This window comes from Lampetra planeri, chromosome 18 (genome assembly GCF_965212315.1).
Source record: "Lampetra planeri chromosome 18, kcLamPlan1.2.h2, whole genome shotgun sequence".
Classification (NCBI taxonomy): Eukaryota; Metazoa; Chordata; class Hyperoartia; order Petromyzontiformes; family Petromyzontidae; genus Lampetra; species Lampetra planeri.
The window spans coordinates 7000102-7023956 of NC_136124.1; the positions used below are offsets into that span (position 1 = coordinate 7000102).

At 54.3% G+C, this 23855-nt stretch overlaps 1 protein-coding gene across 1 annotated transcript; it reads left to right on the forward strand.

The window, feature by feature from the left end:
- On the forward strand, window positions 1–19447 carry NEMF (nuclear export mediator factor). The gene is made up of 32 exons (XM_078602413.1): window positions 1–146; window positions 591–659; window positions 1207–1309; window positions 1547–1672; window positions 2164–2315; window positions 2528–2595; window positions 3083–3172; window positions 3367–3440; window positions 3921–3991; window positions 4576–4651; window positions 6248–6310; window positions 7388–7465; window positions 7680–7888; window positions 8730–8897; window positions 9270–9333; window positions 9503–9591; window positions 9795–9898; window positions 10440–10502; window positions 11200–11370; window positions 12540–12598; window positions 13161–13281; window positions 13892–14192; window positions 14300–14375; window positions 14617–14660; window positions 14864–15098; window positions 15707–15784; window positions 15966–16160; window positions 16296–16334; window positions 16613–16719; window positions 17181–17224; window positions 17875–17954; window positions 18741–19447. The coding sequence occupies exons 1-32, from the start codon at window positions 88–90 to the stop codon at window positions 18816–18818; spliced, it is 3354 nt and encodes a 1117-aa protein (XP_078458539.1). The 5' UTR covers window positions 1–87; the 3' UTR covers window positions 18819–19447.
- The last annotated feature ends 4408 nt before the right edge of the window (window positions 19448–23855 follow it).

The window sequence follows — 23855 nt, forward strand, 5'->3', positions numbered from 1 at the left end:
GCCCTGGTAGAGCCGCCCCCTCGTCCTCTGACCCCTTCACGTGTGTGAGGCCTAGGTTAGACCCCGGCTCCGGGTCCGTCACGCAAGATGAAGACGAGGTTCAGCACCGTGGACGTGCGGGCCGTGGTGAGCGAGCTGCGGCGCAGGTGAGGGGCTCCCGAGAGGGGTACGAGAGGGGTCCCCGTGCGAGGGGACCCCCTGTGAGGGATCTCTGGGACTGAGAACGGCTCCGCCCTGCGTTGCCTAGATTCCCCGCCGTCCCGGCGCGGCCTCTGTCGGCCGAGAGCCTAGGCCGATGGTCTGGGCCCTGTGGCGCGGTCTCCGTGTCCCTCCGCGTCTCCATGTCTCTATGTATGTTTCAGTGTCTCTGTCACGGTGTCTCTGTGTCTGTTTTAAATGTCTGAGCGTCTCATTGTATGCGTGTCTCCGTCTCATTTCGTCGGTCTCTGTGTCTCGGTGTCTGAGTGAGTGTCTCAGTGTCTCTATGTCTTCCTCTGTCTCTAATATTACTCTGTCTCGGTGTATCATCGTCTCGGTGTCGGTGTGTGTCAGTGTCTAAGTGTCCTCTTGCTGTGTCCTGTGTCTTGCAGCCTGCTGGGGATGCGCGTGAACAACGTCTACGATGTGGACACTCGGACATACTTGGTCCGACTGCAACGGTACGCGACCCGGGGTGCTGTGGTTGTGTGGCTGGGTAGTGTTGTGGCTGTGTGGTGTTGTGCCTGGGTAGTGTTGTGGCTGTGTGGTGTTGTGCCTGGGTAATGTTGTGATTATCTAGTTATTGTGGCTGTGTGGTGTTGTGATTCTGTGGTGTTGTGGCTGGGTAGTGTTGTGGCTGTGTGGTGTTGTGATTCTGTAGCATTCTGTGGTTGTGTGGCGTTGTGATTCTGTGGTGTTGTGGCTGGGTAGTGTTGTGACTAGTATTGTGGTTGTGGCTGGTTAGTGTTGTGATTGTGGTTATTGTGGAGGTGTGGTGTTGTGGCTTGGTAGTGTTGTGATTCTGTAGTTATTGTGGTTGTGCGGTGCTGTGGCTGGGCGGTGTTGTGGTTGTTTGGTGTTGGGGTTGTGTGGTGTGATTCTGTGGTTATTGTGGCTGTGTGGTGTTGTGGTTGGGTAGTGTCGTGATTCGGTGGTGTTGTGGCTGTGTAGTAGCGTCGTGACTCTCTGGCGGTGTGACCCTGCGGTGTTGTGGCCACGTGTGTACAGGCCTGACGCTAAGGCTGTGCTTCTCATCGAGTCTGGCACGCGGCTTCACACCACCGAGTTTGAGTGGCCCAAGAACAACATGCCCTCCGGCTTCTCCATGAAGGTGCTCATGGGGGCCCCACTGCCCCGTCTCCCTCCTCTCCTTCTGTGTGCGGTGTGTCGTGTTTATGTGTGGTGCGTGGTAGTCTGTTGCGGTGTGGTGTTTGATGTGCCGTACGTGGGGTGCTTTGTATTGCGTGTGGTGTGTTGCGTGTGTATGGTGCGGTATTTGTTGCGCGTACCATGTTTATTTACATGTCCAGTGTGGCGTGATGTGTGATGCGCTCTGTGCTGCGCTCAGTGCCGTAAGCATCTCAAGTCGCGGCGCCTCGTGAGCGTAGAGCAGCTGGGCACAGATCGCGTCGTCGACCTCCAGTTCGGCTCCAACGAGGCGGCGTACCACCTCATCGTGGAGCTCTACGACCGGGTGAGGGGCCAGCACCCACCCATGCACCCACCTCCTCTGTGTGTCTCTGTGTCCCTCCGTGTGCCTCTACGTATGTCTGTGTGTCACTGTGTACCTTCGCATGAAACTATTTTGTCACTCTGTGTCGCACTGTGTACTCCGTGTGTCACTGTGTCTCAATATGTATTTGTGTATCGCTGTGTGCCGTCGTGTATCGCCGTGTGTCACTGTATAGGTCCTTGTGCTAATGTACCTTGATGTGTCACAGTTTCACAGTGTGTCACTATGTGTCACTATGTGTCACTATCACCACGTGTCACTATGTGCTTCTGTGTGTCACTGTCACTTTGTGTCTTTCTGTGCCCTCCATGTGCTCTCCGAGTGTGCTTCTCAAGCCTTTTGTCACTGCCGGAATCTATCATTTCCAGATGTTCTATCGCTTATGATATTGCTACTGCTGATGTTCGTCTTTTTGTTGTTGCTACTGTTGTTGCTGCTGTTGTGGCTCCCAGGGCAATGTTGTGCTGACGGACCACGAGTTCACCATCCTGAACCTGCTGCGGTTCCGCACGGACGAGTCGATGGATGTGAAGCTGGCTGTGCGTGAGCGCTACCCTCGCGACGCCGCCGCACTCGCGGTGCAAGCACCGCTCTCCGTGGAGCGGTGAGTCCCAGCATGCGTGGGGTATGTGGGCACTGTGTGCACATGTGCGTGCCCACCCATGTGTATTCGCACGCCGGTGGTCACGTGCATAATGTTATAATAATTTGTTTTTGATAGAGTGCTGTGGAGCACTTCGCAAGCCAGGAGCAACTTACGTGATGGTTATTGTTGTTGTGTTTGTGTTGTTGTCATGATGGTTGTTTTTTTTTCAGGCTGACGGAGATCCTCGAAGCGGCATCGAAGGGCGACCAACTGAAGCGGGTGTTGAACCCCCACATGAGTAAGTCTGCGGCCACCGGTCGTGCTCGTGCGTGTGATGCTGGGTTTTGAGGATGTGTCTGAAAGCAGCAGGGTGCCTCGCCCACATTAGTTTATCAGGTCGCAACACACACAACCAAACACATGTACAGCCCGTGACAGCACCTGTGCACCTCCATTATTTCATCTGCAATGCCTAACGTGCATTACCAATCTGAGTGCACATGTTTATACAACATGTGTGTGTTTATGTGTTTGTGGTGAATATCTGAACAAGTCCTGGGCATTCCCTAGGTCGACTCGGCCTTAAATAAGTACCCGGTGCGGTGTGTGACTATCAGCACCGGGGAGACAAATTCAGCCGGGCATGTGCCGTGTTGGCCGATTAAGACTAGAGGGGGGATCTTTGTCTTTATATTTGTACGCGTGTGTGCGCGTGTGCGCGTGTGTCCGTGTGTGCGCGTGTGCCCGTGTGTGCGTGTGTGCGTGTGTGCGCGTGCTGTTGACAGCGCCTGGTCCTGCGGTCATTGAGCACTGCCTCCTGCAGGCCGGCCTCCCCGAGGGGGCCAAGCTGGGCCAAGGGTTCGATCTCACACGAGGTGAGGTCCCCTCTACCTCCTCACATCCCCTTCTCCTCCTCTCCCATCCGTCACATCTCTCACATCTCCTCCCCATCTCACATCCCCCCTCCCATCCCTCACATCTCCCCATCTCACGTGCATCTTATGCGAGCTCATGCATGTGTGTTTATGTGTTCGTGTCTGTGTGCCTGTGTGTCACTACACACACACAGATCTGCCCAAGGTCCTGCAGGCCATCGCCCTGTCGGAGGAGTTCATGGAGAGAGCCAGTGACTTTCAGGGAAAGGTGCGGAGCGTGGTTGAAGGGGGCGACTCCACACAGCTCGTCCCCACGTAGTCGTTCGCGCGGTGCCCTCACTCGTGATGCTCATACCCTGTTGTGCAGGATGCCACTTGCTGACGCCCATGAGTGGCGCTTGCTGATAAAATATTTCGGCGGGGGGGGGAGGGCAAATTATTTCGAAGTGTTTCCTAAGTCACGTGTGTCAATATTGTGTGTCGGAGTTAAGCGACCTGAACGTTTGGGGTTCGAGTTAGAATTCATAAGCGTTCTTTGCGTTTCTGCACCACTCCTGTCGTTAGTGCCCTTAGTGCCGCTCTCGTCACCAGCAACGTTCATTAGCGTCGATCGTCCCGTTCGAGTCAATGGCATTGTTGTCATTCGAGGCTATCATTGTTATCGTCATTAGCATGGTTAGCTGCGTTAGCGTCATTAGCACGGTTCTCGTCTTTAGCGAGCTGATCGCCGCTTTCCATCTCCTCCCAGGGCTACATCATTCAGAAGCGAGAGAAGAAGCCGAGCGTCGACGCAACGCAGCAGCCCGAGGAGCTGCTCACGTGCGTGGGAGCGGGCGGGGGAGCGTGGGGCAGAGTGGTGGAGAGCACGGGAGAATATGGGAGAGTGCGGGGGAGTGTGTGCGGAGGGATATGCAAGAGCGTTGTAGAGTGTGGGATAGTGGGTAGGTGACTGGGAGAGTGAGTGGTTGATCGTGGTGGAGAATGAGTCCGAGACCGGGGAAGTGAGTGGGAGAGTGGTGGATACTTATTGGGGGAGCGTGAAAAAGTGAGAGAGTGGGAAGGAAGTTGGAGAATGTGAGAGTGAGAGCTTTCCTTGGATTCCCTTTGTCTGTGTATATTGAAATGGGGATATGTGTGTGTGTGCGCACTTGTCTCTGTGCATGTGTGCATGCACGTGTCTGTGTGCATGTATCCTGGGTCTCCACTTGGTCGACTCATCTTTAAACTGGTACATGATGTGGTGTGTTAATATCGGTTCTGGGGAGACAGAGGTGGCTGGGCGTACTGTTGGCCATAGGTGCTCGCTAACAGTACTTGCCCCAACAGTCCGTTGAGGCCACAACGTAGAATCTCTGTGCATGTGTGTGAGTGCATGTGCCTTGTGTGTGTGCTCGTGTTTACAGGTATGAGGAGTTCCACCCATTCCTGTTTGCGCAGCACTCACGCGGGCCCTACCTGGAGATGGACAGCTTTGATAAGGTGTGCACACAGACTACGGCCCCACCATGACCCCACCATGACCCCACCATGACCCCACCATGTCCCACCATGACCCCACCACGGCCCCACCATGACCCCACCATGACCCCACCTTGTCCCCACCATGACCCCACCACGGCCCCACCATGACCCCACCATGACCCCACCATGACCCCACCATGACCCCACCATGACCCCACCACGACCCCATCTCTCTATTGACTTTTATAATTCTCTCCTTCAGGGCCTCTACAAACCCCTCAATTCCAAAATCCTATGATCGAAGATACCGATGCCAGACTCCCTCATCAGTATCCGTCACGAGACCATGGCGCACCCACACTTCAATCCCCCTCCTCTGGCTCCCAATCAAATTATGTCAACTGCTAAGATCCTCCATGGACTCAGCTCTGTCTACCACTCTTATCTCACTCGACTCCTTCCCATGCACTCTCCTACCTCTCCACTCTCATTGCACTCTATTCCCCTCCGCGCACTCTCCTTCCTTTCCCCATTCGTCTCACTCTACTCTTCTCCATGACCCCCCTACGCCTTGCATCCAAAGCTCCAGTAAAATGTCTTAAACAGGACGTCACTCGTTTATCCGTTGCTGCACGGTCAATTCACCTCCCCATTCAAGTCAAGACTCAAGATCTCCTCCCTGTTCTCTCCCTATGACCGTTTCTCTCTGTCCCAGTGTCTGATGTAAAAACAGACAGAAGCCCTCTCCCTCCCCGTGCGCTCCTCTCCCATAATCGCCACTTCACCGGGGCGGCACAGCGGTTACACTTGTGCCTCACAGAAAGAAGGACCTGGGTTCGATTCTCTACTCGGATGCCTTTATCTATGGAGTTTGTATGTTATACTGGTAGGAACGAAGTGGACCAGACCACCAATAGATTATATCGTCCGACCGTTTGTCCGTCCGTCCGTCCGTCCGCGTCCGTTTGTCCGTCCGTCCGTCCGACAAGATGGCCGCCCGCTCCCCCTGCGCGTGTGTGTGTGTGCGTGTGTGTTTGCGTGCGTGCGTGTGTGTGCGTGTGTATGCGCGTGTGTGTGCGTGTGTGCGTGCGTGTGTGTATATGTGTGACTGTGTGCGTGTGTGTGCGTGCGTGTGTGCGTGTCCGGCCCACTCGAGCGGCGTGATGAATGGGCGCTATTGGGCTTCGGATCGTTATTCACGGCGAACTGGAAGCGTAGCAACACAACTTCATTACGTGTGCGTGTGCGTGCGCGTGCGCGTGCATGTATGTGTGTGTGCGTGCGGTGTGTGTGCGTGTGTGTGTGTGCGTGTGTACGTTTATGCGCGTGTGTGCGCGTGTGCGTGTGTGTGCGGTCGATATCCCTGTACCGGTATTAGTATTATTCCTACCAGCCCACCCCGCAGGGTCCTGTTTGATCAAACTTTCCAATGCAGGTACCTCATGAAAAATAGATTTTGGACTCGGTATGGCTTTCCTGGGAAAATACGTAACGATTATTTTACCTTCATTGCGGTTACCTTTATACTCTATACATTCCCTTTATGTTTATTGTTTGTGACTCAAAACGAGGTCCCGTCGTCGTGAATTTTGTATGTGTGTGTATGTGTTTCAGGCCGTGGATGAGTATTTCTCCAAGATGGAAGGCCAGAAGATCGACATCAAGGCACTGCATCAGGTCTGGGCGTGCATGCGTGCATGTGTGTGTGTGTTGAGTGTATACTCTGTGTGTACGTGTGTATATAGATGTCTGTGTGTGTGTGTGTGTAGAGCATGTGTATGTGTTGAGATGGGTATGTGTGGATTGTGTGTGTGGAGTGTCTGTATGTGTGTGTTAAGATGAGTGCGTGTGTGTTGAGTGTATACTCTGTGTGTACGTGTGTATATAGATGTGTGTGTGTGTAGAGCATGTGTATGTGTTGAGATGGGCATGTGTGGATTGTGTGTGTGTGGAGTGTCTGTATGTGTGTGTTAAGATGAGTGCGTGTGTGTGTGTTGAGAGTATACTCTGTGTACGTGTGTATATAGATGTCTGTGTGTGTTTAGAGCATGCGTATGTGTTGAGATGGGCATGTGTGGATTGTGTGTGTGTGGAGTGTATGTGTGTGTGTGTGAAGATGAGTGGGTGTGGAGAGTACGGCACAGTTGGCACAGTAGAGGGCACAGCTGGTGCATCTCTGCCATTTATCCGAGTCAACCCATGGCACCTGGGTCTGTCCCGTGACCTGTCAGCGAGCCTTCGACACTTCACTTGGCCTCAAAGTGCACCGCGATCCTGGCACAAGCGCTGTGGTAATGTCACCGTCACTTAGTGGCGAAATGGCAGGTGGTGATATTGGAGTGTGTGTGTGTAGCGTGTGTGTGTGTGTGTATAGAGCGTGGGTAGAGTGTTTGTGTGTTGTGCGCGCGTTTGTGAAGCGTGTGTGTGTGAAGCGTGTGTGTGTGTGTGAAGCGTGTGTGTGTGTGTGAAGCGTGTGTGTGAAGCGTGTGTGTGTGAAGCGTGTGTGTGTGAAGCGTGTGTGAAGTGAGTGTGTGTGTGTGGAGAGTGTGTGTGTGAAGCGTGTGTAGTGTGTGTGTTGAGCGTGTGTGTGTGTGTAGCGTGTGTGGAGCGTGTGTGTGTGGAGCGTGTGTGTAGCATGTGTGTGTAGCGTGTGTGTGTAGCGTGAGTGTGTGTGTAGAGTGTGTGTGTGTGTAGCGAGTGTGTAGAGCGTGTGTGTGTGAAGCGTGTGTGCAAACTGTCCCATGTGTCTCACAGGAGAAGCAGGCACTCAAGAAGCTGGATAACGTGCGCAAGGACCACACGAGGCGGCTGGACGCCCTGCAGCAGGCGCAGGTGAGCTCTCGCCGGGGCACTAACACCGCCATAGGGGGGGCGCGGGGGGCACAGATGGGGCCCCCCCTATTGCCATTCGGCTACAGCGTCTGCATCGCCCAGAGTCTTTACGTGACGTTGTCACCCCCCGACCGCGTGTGAAACACCGGCACCAACGCGTACCTCCACATACCCGTGCCTCTACATACCCGTGCGTACGTGCGTGCGAGTGCAGGAGGAGGACCGGCGCAAGGCGGAGCTGATCGAGGTGAACCTGCTGGTGGTGGAGCGCGCCATCACGGTGGTGCGCAGTGCCCTGGCCAACCAGCTGGACTGGGCCGAGATCGGCGCGCTGGTGCGCGAGGCCAGCGAGCAGGGCGACCCCGTGGCATGCGCCATCAAGGCCCTGAAGCTCAACACCAACCACATCACCATGGCGCTTAGGTGGGGTGGCACGCGGCAACGTGCGCAGCGTGCGGATGTGGCGCGCGTGCTGCACACGGCGACACAACGAGCACACAACACGCGCGCTACAAGCGGTGAACACAGAACACAAATTCACGATGAAGGTTTTTGGGGTAGATTGCGTGAGTATAAATGTGTCGTAACCCTCCACTACCCGACACAGACAATCGGTAAGGGATTTGTCACGTAAACAAAACGCGCCAATTAGTTTACTACTTGAGCCCACCGGTGTGTTAGAGAGTAAATCCAGAATAGTTCTGGCAAATCGCCCGATGATGCTGGATGGAATTATCAGCGAAACGTCGAACTTAAATTGTAAATGTTGTGGATTTGCTCTCCAACACACCGGTGGGCTGAAGTAGTGACTAATTGGTGCGTTTTGTTTACGTGACAAATTCCTTAATGATTGGCTGTGTCGGGTGGTGGAGGGTTACGACACATTTATACTTACGCGATCTAACCCAAAAGCCTTGATTATGAATAATATTGGTCACGAAAGCCTACTTTAAACAGAACACAAACACTGAGTGTAGCAGACCTGGGGGCAATTGCAATTAACTGTGTGATTTATAACTCATTAGTTACAATCACAATGTTATCTTAATTTCAGCCAACAATGCTTCTGGAATTATGATTATAATTGACCCCAGGTCTGGTGCGCACATTGATACAGTAGTGGATGATGGTGTTATTGGTGTATATAATGGTGCTATTATTGGTGCATGTGATAGTGTTAACGGTGAATGGGATGGTGGTGTTATTGGTGCATGTGGTGGTAATGGTGGTGTTATTGGTGCATGTGGCATTGGCGGTGATACAGTAACCCGTACACTGGGGCTGGTGGTGAGGACGGCTCGGATGGTGAGGCCGGCGATGGAGAGGCCGTAAAAGCGACAAAGCAGCAGCACAAGCGGCAGAAGCCTCAACAGGGGCGCCCAGCGCTGATCGACATCGACCTGAGCCTGTCCGCCTACGCCAACTCCAAGAGGTGCTCCTCCCATTTCCCCTCTCTGCTCCCCTTCCCGACTCCCCCTTCCTGCTCCCCTTCTTAGTCGCCCTGCCCTGCCCCTCCTACTCTCACTCCCTCTCTCTGTACGTTCGTGTGGTGTTAATTGTGCGTGTGTGGTGCTAATTGTGCGTGTGGTGCTGCGCGTGTGGCGTGGTGCTGAGTGTGTGTGGTTCTAATTGTGCGCTTGTGGTGCTAATTGTGCGTGTGGTGCTAAGTGTGCGCGTGGTGCTAAGTGTATGGCATGGCGCTGTGTGTGTGTGTGTGGTGCTAATTGTGTGTGTGGTGTTAATTGTGCGTGTGGCACTAAGTGTGCGGCGTGGTGCTGCGTGTGTGTTGCGGTGCCGTGTGTAGGTATTACGATCACAAGAGACACGCCGCCAAGAAGGAGCAGAAAACCATTGAGGCATCAGAAAAGGTAGAAATGTGCGTGTCAGGTGTGTGTGTCACATGCTAGATGTGTGTGCCACATGTTCATGTGCTGAGCGTATCAGCAGCTGCCTTGTTGCCAGGTGTGCCACCGACGAAGTGGCGTGTTATCAAGACATGAGACTGACGAGGTGGCTTGTTGACGAGGTGTGCCACAGGCATTCAAGTCTGCCGAGAAGAAGACGCGACAGACTCTCAAGGAGGTGCAAGTCGTGAGCTCCATCCAGAAGGCGCGCAAGGTCTACTGGTATGACCCCTCAACCCTGACCCCAACACGCCACTTGACCCGCAATCTCAGAGCCAAGCGGAAGTTAGCCGCTCTCCTCAATGCCGAGTGTTCCTGACCTCCGTATCGATGAGGCGACGACTCCACTGCGTGACGCTGGGCTTTGCTGTGACCCCCTCGGCGCGGTAGTGATGCGTGGCGCCGTGCCGCGTGCGTGCGAGCAGGTTCGAGAAGTTTCTCTGGTTCATCAGCTCGGAGAACTTCCTGGTGATCGCCGGCCGCGACCAGCAGCAGAACGAGATGATCGTCAAGCGCTACCTGCGAGCAGGTGAGCTCACCTGTGTGTGTGAGAGGGTGTGAGTGTGTCTTGGGGTGGTGTGGGCAGCGGCGGCACAGTGGTTAGCCCATTGCACTCCAAACCCAGCGACCCAAGTTCGATTACAGCTCACGACCAATTGCAGTGGTGAATATTTGAACTGGTTCTGGCCTTCCCTAAAGTCGACTCAGCCTTAAATGAGTACTTGGTGTGACTCGGCCAAGAGTGGTGCTGGCCACACCATCCCCTCATATGCCTTGCCGGCCTTCATAGGTGCTCGCTAACAGCACTCGCCCCAACAGCCTGTGTAGGCTGTGGGGGATCTTAGTCTTTGCTCTACGTCTGTGTGTGTACTGGTGTACGTATGTGTGCACTGTCATTGACATAGTGATGTGTGTGTATTTACGTGTTTGTGTGTTTATGTTTATTTATTTGCGTGTATATTTGTATTGTGTAAATTGGTAAGTGTGTGTGTGTGTATTCTATGTGTGCATGCTAGTATCGTGTATCTTGTGTATATTGTGTACGTGTGTGTGTTTGCTGCCGTTGACAGGAGATCTTTACGTTCACGCTGATCTGCACGGAGCCACGAGCTGCGTCATCAAAAACCCCACGGGTGCGACCGCCACTCCGAGCCACTCGCAGGGATCCCTGCACCTAGCCTGGCACGGGTTACGTCCCACTGGAACCACAAAACACGTTCCAACCACTAAACTAGAGGTTTTACCCTTCCTGGCAATAAAACAGGTGTTAAGATGTTAAAACACCAAACATAAACCTTTTGCAAGGAATAATAACAATAAAATAATAAAAATGAAAATAAAGTTTCGATCTCAACACAAGCAATCGTCATCAGGATGATATTTAAATTATTATTTATTCACTTTCTTTTTATTATTTTATTGTTATTATTTTTTCTATCTACGTGATTTTACCGAAAGAACCATAGGATACTATACGCATAGTCTTTGAAACTGATTGGTCCACACCAGACAACTTCTTTAGAGCCTAGTCTCAAACGGTGTTAGACCAGAGAATGCCAAAAGGCGACCAGCACAAAGACAATGCCACTGTCAGGACATTGAGATCTCGGGGTGAGCAGCTACATCATGGGACCTCCCTTGCCAGCGTCAAGATATAAGAATAGGTTTTACCCTTTCTGGCAATAAAACAGGTGTTCAGATGTTAAAATACCAAACAGAAACCTTTCTCAAGGACTCAGGCCTGCATGAACTCTGTTCACCATGATGAGGACCCCTCCATAATCACGCTGCACCTATTATGATGATGCCCCCCACCCCCTCCCCCACCAGGAGAGGCGGTGCCCCCCCGCACGCTCACGGAGGCTGGCACGATGGCCGTGTGCTACAGCGCCGCGTGGGATGCCCGCGTCGTCACCAGCGCCTGGTGGGTGCACCACCACCAGGTCACCAAGACGGCGCCCTCCGGGGAGTACCTCACCACGGGCAGCTTCATGGTCCGCGGTGAGTGCCACGCAGCGGGCGGCGCGATGCAGGTGTGTGCGGGGGGGACGCGCAGGTTTAGGGGGGCACGCACGTTTAGGGGGGCACGCACGTGTAATGGGGGCCGTGCTTGGCTGGGCCCTTCACCACCAGATGTCCCCGTGGCCCACCCAAGTTGATGCTTCTTAGCGGTATGTCGATGTTACGGTGCCCCCCACACTCGACAGCTCAAATGGGCCCCCCACAATCCAAGAGCACCTGGAGCCAGGATTGGCGGTGATATGCAGGTGTGGTGAAACACCGGTGTTTTACCATGCAGGTGTTAGAGCTGTACATGTGTAGTGCCGTACAGGTGTGGTGAAACACCGGTGTTTTACCATGCAGGTGTTAGAGCTGTACGTGTGTAGTGCCGTACAGGTGCGGTGACACGCGGGTGTCACTCTTGCAACCTCCTCAGGTAACTCCTACCAAATGAGACTCGTGTCCTGCCCTCTCGAGTTGTCACCTGGTGACACGAAATAAACCCGAAGCAAATACTTTGTTCTGTAGAATTGCCACGACAATGCAGGTGTGGTACCGTACTGGTGTGACGCTGTATGCATATGGCGACACGCGGGTGTGGCGATGTACAGGTTTGGTGCCATGTTCTTTGGTTCTTTCGGTAAAGTCATGTAAGTGAATAAATAAAATTAAAATAAATAAATTAAATCGCGACGTTTCGGGCGCAACACAAGCGCCCATCATCAGGTGGGACAACCACAGCAAGAAAACAATCGCTAAAGTGCGATTTTATTTATTTATTTTCATTAGATTTTTTTCACCTACATGACTTTACCGAAAGAACCAAAGAGTATGGATCCGTGCAGTCACGAAAACTTCAAATCTAGAATTGGTGCCATGTGTTTATTGCGTGCAGTACATAACGGCTGCATTATCTGGTGAGTGTTGCTCTGAAAGCACCTGGTCATTGGTATTAACGCACGTGCGTGTGCATACGTGTGTGTGCGTGCGTGTGTGCGTGCGTGCGTGAGTGCGTGCGTGTGTGAGTGCGTGCGTGTGTGTGCGCGTGTGTGTGCGCGTGTGTGTGAGTGCGTGCGTGTGTGCGTGTGTGCGTGTGTGTGTGTGTGTGCGTGCGTGCGTGTGTGTGTGCGTGCGTGTGTGTGTGTGTGTGCGTGTCTTTGCTGGCACAGGTAAGAAGAATTACCTGCCTCCTTCTTACCTGATGATGGGGTTTGGATTCCTGTTCAAGGTGTGTGTCTTGAGTCCGTCGCCACGTTTTAATGAACAACGTTGCCACGTTTACTTGGGTGGCAGGGTGGGGGCGCAGTGGTAACACTCTTGCCTCACAGCAAGAACGACCTGGGTTCGATTCCCTACTTGGGTGCCTTCCTGTGTGGAGTTTGTATGTTCTCCCTCCCCCTGTTCTGCATGAGTTTCCTCTGGGTTCTCCAGTATCTTCCTATTGCAACAACAACAACAACAACAAAAACATACAAAACATCCCAGTGCTGAAAAATGACCTGAAAATTACTGATGAGGGATCACACACAGTAACATCACCCTCCTACTGCAAAAAAACTTAGCAGGGCCCACCTGAAAAAGAGTCTTGAGACTCAGTGAGGCTCTCCTGGGTAAACAATCGTAGTAATAAAAATAATAACAAATTGCACCCACAAGTTGTTCTTAGCCCAATCGTGGTGACTCGGGCTGCTGGCGTCTGTGTGCCTAGCCTAGGTCGACTCAACCTTAAATACTTGTGTGTGTGTGTATATATTTACTGTCCCGTGTGTGTGTTCGCTCGTGTTGATCAGGTGGACGAGTCTTGTGTCGCTCGTCACAAGGGGGAGCGAAAGGTCAGAGTTCAGGACGAGGACCTGGAGTCGGAGGCGAGGGAAGCGGGGCGACTCATGGAGGAGGCGTCCGTCGACCTGGGTAGGTCACAGAGTGCGACCCCTGTTTGACCCCGCAGGCTGGTGGAGTGGTGGTGCCCAGCTGGGTCAGGAGGTCAGAGAGCTGGGCTGGCAACGCTGAGAATCCTGGGTTTGATTACCGGTATCGTTTCTAGTGAGCTGTTGATCTCAGGCTGGTTGACAAGGACTGTAAAAAAAAAAAATCGCTTACAATTTGGATGTGCGCTTAATTCTCCTAAGTTCCAGCTCTGCCAATACATATCAGTTCGACTGACGGAGTATGAACCATGAAAATGTGCTGCCTACATCTCGTCATTCATCCCAAATGGACCAATGTTTACCAGCGTCATGGTCCAAATATTGGCCGAATTAATTTAACATAGTTGGTGGGGATAACACATAGCAATCATTATCCTTGACTGGCAGACTTATGTCTGCTTGCAGGCCAGGTGCTGAGTCACCTTGTGCCACACAGAGACAGCTGCCACTGGGGGTGCCCTTCATCAGGGTCGAGCAAATTAACATTGACATTGTTGAGGACGACCGCAGCCCATGGCACCCGGCTCTAGTTGCCGTGGTAACGCACGTGCGAGCATTTGTCAGCCTGAGGCCTACGACCCGCTCTCCCACAGAGGAGGTACCCTCTGATGGGGAGGAGGAGGAGGGGGCGGCGGGGGACAGGGAGGGAGGAGGCCTCCCTGCCACCCAATCAGAAGACGCCGTCTCGGCCGCCCCCTCCGCTCAGGGTGGCCCCCCACCCCCCAAAGAGGAAGACAGCCAATCGGAGGGCTCGCAAGAGGAGGAGGAGGTGAGGGTGCAGCCAGGCAGCGGGGACTCCGATGGCGGGGGCGATAGTGGCGGGGAGATGGATTTCCCCGACACGAACATCGACCTGTCTCACCTGGCTCAGCCGTCTCACCTACACATGCACAGGTGAGGGCATCGCTCCACCTTCCCCCTGCCCCCATCCCCTCACTCGCTCGCACTGGGCGCCAGCGACTGTGTGTGCCTATCGTGCGTCTCCCGTGTTTCCCCCGCAGGCCCGGCATGGCAGCTGGGTCCGACGGAGTGCCAGCGAGCACATCACAAGCCTCGGAGATGCAGGGAGACGCTCAGGTACCGCACGTGGAGACACACGGAAATGCATGGACACGCACGGACACGCACGGACACGCACAGAGACACACTGACACACATAAGTAAAGGACACGGGTAATGAACACAGACACACACATGGTAACTGTGCATCTTTAATCGTGATGAACTGTCAACCTGGATCCTAATAATGAATTGATCTGTGAACCGTAACTTGCCCCAATCACTCTTTTCCCTCTCCGTATGCCGCGTTTCTCTCCAGAGAGATGACAAATCCCGGAAACATCTCTCTGCCAAGGAGCGCAGGTCAGTCCACACTTAACTTGAAAACCCGGTTTAACCAGGGGAGGCTGAAACTCGGATTCGAACCCAGGATCTCAGCAGTGCCTGCTTCGCGCTTCTGACCTTATAACTGCAGCTGCATGACCTCACTGCCACCCCACCCACCCTGCCCCCTCCCACCCCTCCACCCTGCCCTTCCACCCCTCCACCACCCCTTGTGACTCCAGGGACCTTAAGAAGCAGAAGAAGCAGCCAGGGGCTCAGCCAGGGCTCGCCTGCAGCTCAACCCCGCAGGATTTGGAAACGCCCTCCTCGGACCCCGCGGAACCCGCGGACCCCGCGGACCTCGCGGACCCCGCTGCTGCTGCTGCTGCTGGATCCCAGGCCGAGGCGGAGAGGGTGACCGGAGAGGGTGAGAAGCTGGGAGGGGTGGCCCAGCCTGCCCACAAACGTGGCCAGAAGGTGAGGGGCTCACCTGCTGTGTTCTCACTCTCCTGCTGCCTCCTGCTTCCCCCTGCTACCTTCTGTTTTCCCCTACTGCCTCCTTCCTCCTGCTTCCTTCTGCTTCCCTCGACTACCTCCTGCTACCTCCTGCTACCTCCTGCTTCCCCCTCCTGCCTCCTGCTTCCCCCTGCTACCTTCTGTTTTCCCCTACTGCCTCCTGCCTCCTGCTTCCTTCTGCTTCCCTCGACTACCTCCTGCTACCTCCTGCTTTCACCTACTGCCTCCTGCTGCCTCCTGCTTTCTCCTGCTTCCTCCTGCTACCTCCTGCTGTGTTCTAACTCTCCTGCCTGAGTTGAATTCCCAGCCATGGCTACCATCAATGGCACGTGATATAAGAACCCCATGCTGGGTCCGCTCTAGGTTAACCTTAAATGAGTACCTGGTACAGTGTGTCAACATGGACACTGGAGAGATAAAGGCGGCCGGATGTAGTGTTGGTCACAGCACTCCTTCGTACGCCAGGCTCGCATTCATAGATGCTCGGAAATAGCACTAGCCCCAACAGCCTGCGAAAATCTACCTGGGAGATCTTCATCTTTGTGTTCGCGTGTGTTGGGTGCGAGCAGGGCAAGTTAAAGAAGATTCGGGAGAAGTACGCGGACCAGGATGAGGAAGAGCGGAAGCTGAGGATGGAGCTGCTCGGGGTGAGGCCTTGCCCTGCTACTCATCTCACATATGGAGGCGTGTGTGCGTCGCCTAGCCACACGCGCGTCACGTGACCACGCGACCTGTCACGTGACCACGCGACATGTCACGTGACCACGTGTCCTGTCACGTGCTCGTGTTCCTATCACATGACACTGTGTGCTGTTCATGTGTTGGCAGTCGGAGGGGAAACCGAAGGAACCCAAACACAAAAAAGGCAAGGGGAAGAAGGATGAGCGCGTGAAACATAAGCCTGCGCCACGCCCAATCAACATCCAGCCTCAGGGTCAGGTGACCCACGTGGAGCAGGCTGCCAATCAGCTGGGAGACGTGACGGTCTCCTCTGAGCAGCAGGGGGGCGACGTGGAGGACAAGGTGAGTGAGTGGCGGCGTGAGTGCGGAGTCGCGGTCTCGCCACAGGATTTCTGCACCGGGTGGGGGGAGGTCCCCCACATGTCTCTGATTTTCTGCGTCGCGTCTCAAATTTTTACCCTTCGTGTCGCCACGCAGGACCCGGACGACGGAGAAACAGAGCAGGCCGCAGTCGAGGTAAGCGGGGCGGGGGAGGGCAGGGGGGGGCGGGGGGGGGCCCTGTCTCCAGCTGATCACGTGGGATGCCACTTGCAGCCACCCCTGCCTTTGTGTGATTGGAGTGAGTGGTATGTTGTGTGAGCTGACAGGGATGTTGGCGATGATGTGATGATAATGTGGATACGTGCCATGATGTGGTCATCAAGCGGTGGTGATGTGACAGTGATGCGGTTATGAATTGACCGGTGATGTGACAAATACTTCGGGGGGTGACGTGACGGTGATGTGATGTCTAGGACGCGGAGGCTGTGCTGGACTCTTTGACCGGGCAGCCGGATGCAGACGACCTCCTCCTGTTTGCAATCCCGACCTGCGCCCCCTACACAGCCATGACCAACTACAAGTACCACACGCACGCACAGGAAATGCACGCACAAACAAACAAAGATCCTCCGTATAGCCTGAACAATTGTTGAGGCAAGTGCTGTTAGCCTATGAAGGCCGGAATGGCACACGAGGGGGTGGGTGGCCAGCAACCACGCCCGGCCGCGTTTGTCTCCCTAGTGGCGATGTTTACGCACCACACCAGGTACTCATTTGACTCTGAGTCGACCTAGCGGAGGCCCAGGACCAGTTCAGATAATCATCACTGGTGTTGGCAGTGAGCGGGATTTGAACTCGGATCGCCAGGTTTATAGCGCAATGCGCTAACCGCTACACTACCACAACATGGGGGACCCTTCTGGCAACAAAACAGGTGGTGTTAAGATGTTCAAACACCAAACAGAAACCTTTTTCAAGGAATCAAGTCTGCATTAACCACACGTACTTGTGGTGAACATGAAAACTACGCTCTGCCACCAGGTTCAAGGTGAAGCTTACACCTGGGGCACAGAAGAAAGGCAAAGGTGCGTCCTGACGGCCGCTACTGTGTGTGTGTGTGTGCGTGCGCTTGTGTGTGTGTGTGTGCGCGCTTGTGTGTGTGTGTGCGCGTGCACGCTTGTGTGTGTCTGTGGTCATGAACAGCACTTGTCCCAACAGTCTGTTGAGGCTATACCGGTGGTCTTGGTGTATGTGAGGAGCGATGGCACAGTGGTTAGCAAAGAGCTCTAAGAACTCCGCAACTTGAATTCGAATCCCACTCACGGCAACATTAGTAACACATCTAAACTGGTCATGAGACTCCCTTAGGTTAACTCATCTTTAAATGAGCACCTAGTGCAGTTTGTAAGCATCAGCACTGGGGAGACAAAGGCGGCCGGGCGTCGTGTTGGCCGCCCACGCTCTCGTGTGCCGTGCCGGCCTTCATAGGTGCTCGGTAACCAGCACTTGCCCCACAGTCTGCGTAGGCTACACCGGCGGTCTTTGTAGCGGTGTGTACTTTTAGTGTGTGGTGGTGTGTACGGCCGGTGGTGGTGGCGCGTGCCGTTGTTTGGCTGTGTGCCGTTGTTTGGCTGTGCGCCGTTGTTTGGGTGTGCGCCGTTGTTTGGCTGTGTGCCGTTGCATGCTTCCTTACTGCGCTCCCGTGTGGCCGAACATCCACGTTTGTGCGTCGCAGCTGCCAAGACGGCCCTGCACAGCTTCCTCCACGCGCGCGACACCACGGCGCGGGAGAAGGATCTCTTCAAGAGCGTCAAGGCGAGTCAGAGAGATAGAGAGCGAGCGGGGGCAGCAGGGGAGGAGGGCAAATGATCCTGACGACGACAGGGGCAGCACGGGAGAGGGGGTGGGCAGCGACTCGAGCTCGGAGACACCGGCCAGAGTCGTTTGAACTTTGACGAGGCCGGACGTGACCTTGACGTTCAAACGACCATGGCCTCCACCGCTTGCTCAGACGAACCCTGCTCCAAGCCTAGTTTTCCTCCTGAGTCGACTGCCCCTGATCTGGCTGAAGCTGTGCGGGACACACAAACTCGTACACACACGACAAAGACAAAGATCTTCTGTATAGCCTTTTAGACTATTGGGTCAAGTGCTGTTAGCGAGCACCTATGTAGGCCGGCACGGCACACAAGGAGGTGGGTGGCCAGTACCACGCCCGACCACCGTTGTCTGCCCAGTGGCGATGTTTTTACACACCGCACCAGGGACTCATATGAGGCTGAGTCAACCTAGGGGAGGCCTAGGATCGGTTGATATAATCGTCACTGGTGTTGGCCGTGAGCGGGAATCAAACTCGGGTTGCCGCTTTCGTAGCTCAGCGCGTTAACACGCAGACACATACCCTGCAGTCACTGCGGGTGCTCATTCCTGCAACCACTCGGGGTGTTAAATGTCAAACTCAATGGCAAAAACATCGAATACCGAATCAAATCGCACATCCACGATGACACGATTGTTCCAGACCCAGCAGAGAGGGCACAGGGAGGACGGATCGATGAGCCGAGTGCCGAGAAGTTTGGCTGTGTCCCCCCCCCCCCGTAGGACACGGACCTGTCCAGGAACGTTCCAGGCAAGGTGAAGGTCTCCGCTCCGAACCTTCAGGCCACCAAGCGCAAGTGATTCCAGCTCCTGGGCACCACCACCACCACCACCGCCGCCGCTGCCGACGGCCAGCACCTCGCACCCTCGCCTGCACTCGCGGCCTGCGCCACACGCCTGGCCACACGCCTGGCCACAAGGCCAATACCTTGCTACTGGTGTGAGATCAAATTTGACCGAATAAAATATGAAACACGGGGTTTGAACTCTGGGGATACACATTCTATTGTAGCGATATGTTTCCACTGTGGAAACGATACCCGGTCAACACCTGGAAGATACATGGTCCTACTGGCGGTCTGTCCGGGGCATTGACCTGGAAAATATTTCCGCACCGCCAGCACACCACATCCAGTATATCCCTGTCCCTTACTATGGCCCCAACTACCACTGTTCACATGCCACCCATTCCAGTCTACCTGTGAACTGGAATATATTCAGTGAGAAATGAATCTCTTCCGATGCCTGTTGGCCGGGTGGCCGATACCTGGCGGATGGCGTGGGACTTTGTCACTGGAGCTGTAGTCTGGAACGAAGATGCTCTGAGAGAAACACTGATGCAGCCAATCATAATTGAGGGTGCAGCAACGGTCGTGTGCCGTTGGCGTGATGTGTCGATTGGTCGATTAAATACGACTGTTTAGACTCAAGATACGCGCATCGAGTCGTGTGTGCGAGAAGCAATTACGATGAACGCAGATTTATAATTCGCGCATTTGGCGTTCATGCCACTCTCATAGTGCATTGCTGTCAGAAAGCAAGGGGCTGTTTCACAGATGGATATGGTTCTGCCAGTAGGGAGCATTGATTGATGTGCGTTACCCGGATTGAGTAATTTGCAGTTAAATTTTTTACGGACCATTACTCCGGCACACTATGGCCTGACATCCACTGTGAAACCAACTGCATATTTATACAGATGTACGCACGCAGTAGTAACCAGGACGGCCTGCCGGATTCGAACTGCCTACCTGACATGGCTGGGCCACGTCACCAGGCGGCATGTGAACGTGGAGCGGTGGTCCAGCGGTTTGCGCACCGCGGTACGAACCCGGTGACGGGAGTTCCGATTCCCAGACATCGGTCGCAAGTGACATCCCGCGCTGACAGCGTGGTGAAGTATTGTCATAACAGCACACTGACCGACACTGCGTGGGGGGAAGAGGCCTTCAGCCGTTGGTGGATAGAGAATGGCTGGGACTCATGCTTTCTAAGCGAATGTGGCATTCCGACTAGAAAGGAGCAAACTCAGCGGCACCAACCAGGTCGAAACAACGCGAACGAGGTGGGGGAGGGGGGGGGGGACGAGACGAACGGGAATGGTTTGCGGGACCCGGAATCGTGACAATCCATAGTCACGCTGCTGGGACTGGGGGGCATCGGGGCAGGCCTGGCTCCAGCTACTCTCGGATTCGGGGGGGGGGGGGCATTCGTGATGTGTGTGGGGGGGTTGGCACAGTGTCATCGCTACCGAGGAGAGTCAACTTGGGTGGGCCGCAGGGACAATTAGTGGCGCAGGGCCCACCCCAGGGCCCACCATCGCGCCGGCCCTGCTCCGGAGATGGTTTTTGGGTATATCGTTACGTAGCCATTAGCCATGCGAAGTCACATCTGGATATAAGCACATCCCCCTTGGGAGCAAAGCCAACTGCCTAGATCCCAGATGGTGTCCTTGTATCAGAAGTTTTCCTTCTCCCCCCCCCTACCAGTTTCCTATAATGATGTGTTGCTTGTATTATAATAACTGTGCTTACATCATCCAAGCCAAGCGTCCCAATATAAAAAATAAAAACACACCGACTGCTATTGCAGAGGGTCGGTGTGCTCTGATTATCTCACCACCGCGAGTTTATTTCATCTTCTTTGGTCACATCCACTGTCCCCTGATCGCGATCCACCACATCCTTCCATTTCGCCCTCCCTCCTACAACAATTTGTGATCGCCATGTCGCTTCTGAAAAAGAGCTATTTAGCTTCGTTTACCTAACCTGGTAAAGTAAAAAAATACAAATTGTTTAGTTTAGACCAGGAGGTGCGAGTTGCCCTTTCTGGGGCTGCGAGACATGGGCAGGTTTCTTTTTAGAAGGTAAATCATAGCTTTGTATTCATCAAAGCCGCCTACGTGTGTGTTAACATTGTCGATGTTTTAACGCTTGAGAACCAAAGGGGTGCAAGGCTGCAGTAGAAGGTTAAGCCACTGATTTAGACCGATCGTTTCGTCTCATCCACACATTGTGTTCAACCATCACCACCCTAACATCGCAAAGTTTTTTTGGTGAGATCGCGTAAATATGTGTTGTTAAACCCGTTCACCACCAATTAGTAAGGTTTGTCACGTAAACAGAACGTGCCAATTCGTCACTAGCACAGCACACCGGTGTGAACAAATGTGGATTCGCTCTCCTACATGTTCTGTTTACGTGACAAAACTTACTAATTGGCTGTGTCGGGTGGTTGGTGGCGGCGGGTTTAACGACATTCATTTTTACGCGATCTAGCCCAAAACAAAAGCTGTATTATGCACCACCATCCTGCAGGTCACGCAACGCTTCTCGATCCTGCCTCTTCCTCCCTTGCCACTGCTCCGCTGTGGAATTCCCTCCCGTCGTCGCTTTCCCCAAGCTCTTATAACGACAATAACACCCCTCTGTTTACAACTCGGATAGTGCTGTGTGTTGCTGACCGCTTTACGTTTCGAGACCTTCGTACCTGTGCTCAGCAATTGTATCCAAAACATACCCAGCGTACCGTAGCACGACAGAACTGTGATGATGCTGCATCAGGTGTGCGTAGGTATGCCCAGCTTCTACTGAGTGGCTACGTTTAGCCAGGTAAAGGTAGGACAAATGAGAGCAGCAGCAGCAGCAGTATTCCGCTTTGCCGAGCTCCACTCTGCCGAGCTCCACTCTGCCGAGCTCCACTCTGCCGAGCTCCACTCTGCCGAGCTCCACTCTGCCGAGCTCCACTCTGCCGAGCTCCACTCTGCCGAGCTCCACTCTGCCGAGCTCCACTCTGCCGAGCTCCACTCTGCCGAGCTCCACTCTGCTCCCTCGTGCTCCACCTCGCTCTGCCTGGCTCTGCCTGGCTCCACCTCACTCTGCCTGGCTCCACACCGCTCTCTCCTGCTCCACTCTGCCGAGCTCCACTCCGCTCTCTCGTGCTCCACTCCACTCTGCCGGAGTCCTCAAGAGAAACCTCCCCGGGGTGGAGCTGCGGGGAGGCGTGACTTGACGCTTGGCCCCACCCCCACGTGCTAGCGAATGAATGCGCGTGTGAGTGGATGAATGAAAGTGTGTGAATGAGTTGAAGCACGTGGGTGAATGAGCACGTATTGATTGAAGCAGGTGTGAATGAATTTTGAGAGCGCGTACACGAGCGAAAGCACAGGTGTGGATAAATGAACGACTGAATGAAAGCACTTGCGATGAGTACACGTGAATGAATGACAGCATGTTTCTGAGCACACGAATGAATGAAAGCGCCGGGTGCACGCGTGAATGAATGAAATCGCGTCTGAGTAGACGGGAATGAATGAGGGGACGTGAGTAGACATGCTTGTGAATGATATCGCGTGCGAGTGAATGAGAACACGAATGAATGACCACGTGCTCACACTCGCCGCTCGGGCTGCAGGGGAGGTTTTGCGCGTGCGCGTGGCCGCGTGTGGAGGGAGAGATGCGTGACCTCTACGCATCGTCATCATCATCCACCACATCGTCATCCACCATCACATCATCATCATCCACAACATCATCATCCACCATCACATCATCATCATCATCCACTACATCATCGTCATCATCCGCCTCGTCTTTCTCATACACAACATCAGCATCATCATCCGCATCATTCTCATTCATCTCATCCACCTCGTTCTCCACCACCTCATCATCCTCCCATTCCTCCTTGTCGTCGGCAGCCGCCGCCGCCGCCGTCCACCCTGGTGCCGGAGCCCCCCGCCCCGGTCCCGCACGAGGTGTGTGGAGGGAGACAGACACGCGGTGTGTGGAGGGAGACAGACACGCGGTGTGTGGAGGGAGCGAGGGGGTGCCAGGGCGTGGCGAGGGGAGAGGGGCCGGGTCCCCTTTGTCTGAGGGTGCGCGCGGCGCGAGGCCACGACCCGGCGCGGCCTGGGTGTGGCTGTGATGGTTTGGTGGTGGTGGTGGTCAGGGAGCGGTGGTGGTGGTCGGGGAGCGGTGGAAGGGAGTGGGGAGCGGTGGAAGGGAGTAGTGAGCGGTGGTGGTTGTGGAAGGGAGTTGTGGTAGTTGGAGGTAGTGGTTGTTATGATAGGGAGTGGGAATGATGGTGGGAGGGAGTGGTGGTGATGATGATGGTGGTGGTAGGGAATGGTAGTGGTGATGATGATGGTGGTGGTAGGGAATGGTAGTGGTGATGATGATGGTGGTGGTGATGATGATGGTGGTGGTGGTGGTGGTGATGATGGTGGTGGTGGTGATGGTGGTGATGATGATGGTGGTGGTGGTGATAGGGAGTGGTGGTGGTGGTGATGGTGGTGATAGGGAGTGGTGGTGGTGGTGGTGGTGATGCTGGTGGTGTGAGGGAGAGAGAGTGGTGGTGATGGTGGTGGTGGTAGGGAGTGCTGGTGGTGTGAGGGAGAGAGAGAGTGGTGGTGATGGTGATGGTGGTGATAGGGAGTGGTGGTGATGGTGGTGGTGGTGATGCTGGTGGTGTGAGGGAGAGAGAGTGGTGGTGATGGTGGTGGTGGTGATGGTGGTGGTGGTAGGGAGTGCTGGTGGTGTGAGGGAGAGAGAGAGAGTGGTGGTGATAGGGAGTGGTGGTGATGGTGGTGATGCTGGTGGTGGTGATAGGGAGTGGTGGTGATGCTGGTGGTGTGAGCGAGAGAGAAAGTGGTGGTGATGGTGGTGGCTTGAGGAGGGTGATGGCTGTCGAGGGGGTGGTGTTGATTGTCACGCTGGTAGTCGCAGTGTTTTATCCGTGATGGTTGTGATAATAATTGTGGTGGTAATGAGGATTACAGTGATGGTGATGTTTGTAATGATGGTGATCATGTTCGTGGAAGATTTTCCCGAAATCTGA

Excerpts from the sequence above, each read along its gene's own strand:
- NEMF (XM_078602413.1), top strand. The coding sequence starts at position 88 with ATGAAGACGAGGTTCAGCACCGTGGACGTGCGGGCCGTGGTGAGCGAG. Across the intron at positions 2,316-2,527 it reads GCACCGCTCTCCGTGGAGCG|GCTGACGGAGATCCTCGAAG; the intron begins GTGAGTCCCAGC and ends TTTTTTTTTCAG. Across the intron at positions 12,599-13,160 it reads GGTTTGGATTCCTGTTCAAG|GTGGACGAGTCTTGTGTCGC; the intron begins GTGTGTGTCTTG and ends CGTGTTGATCAG.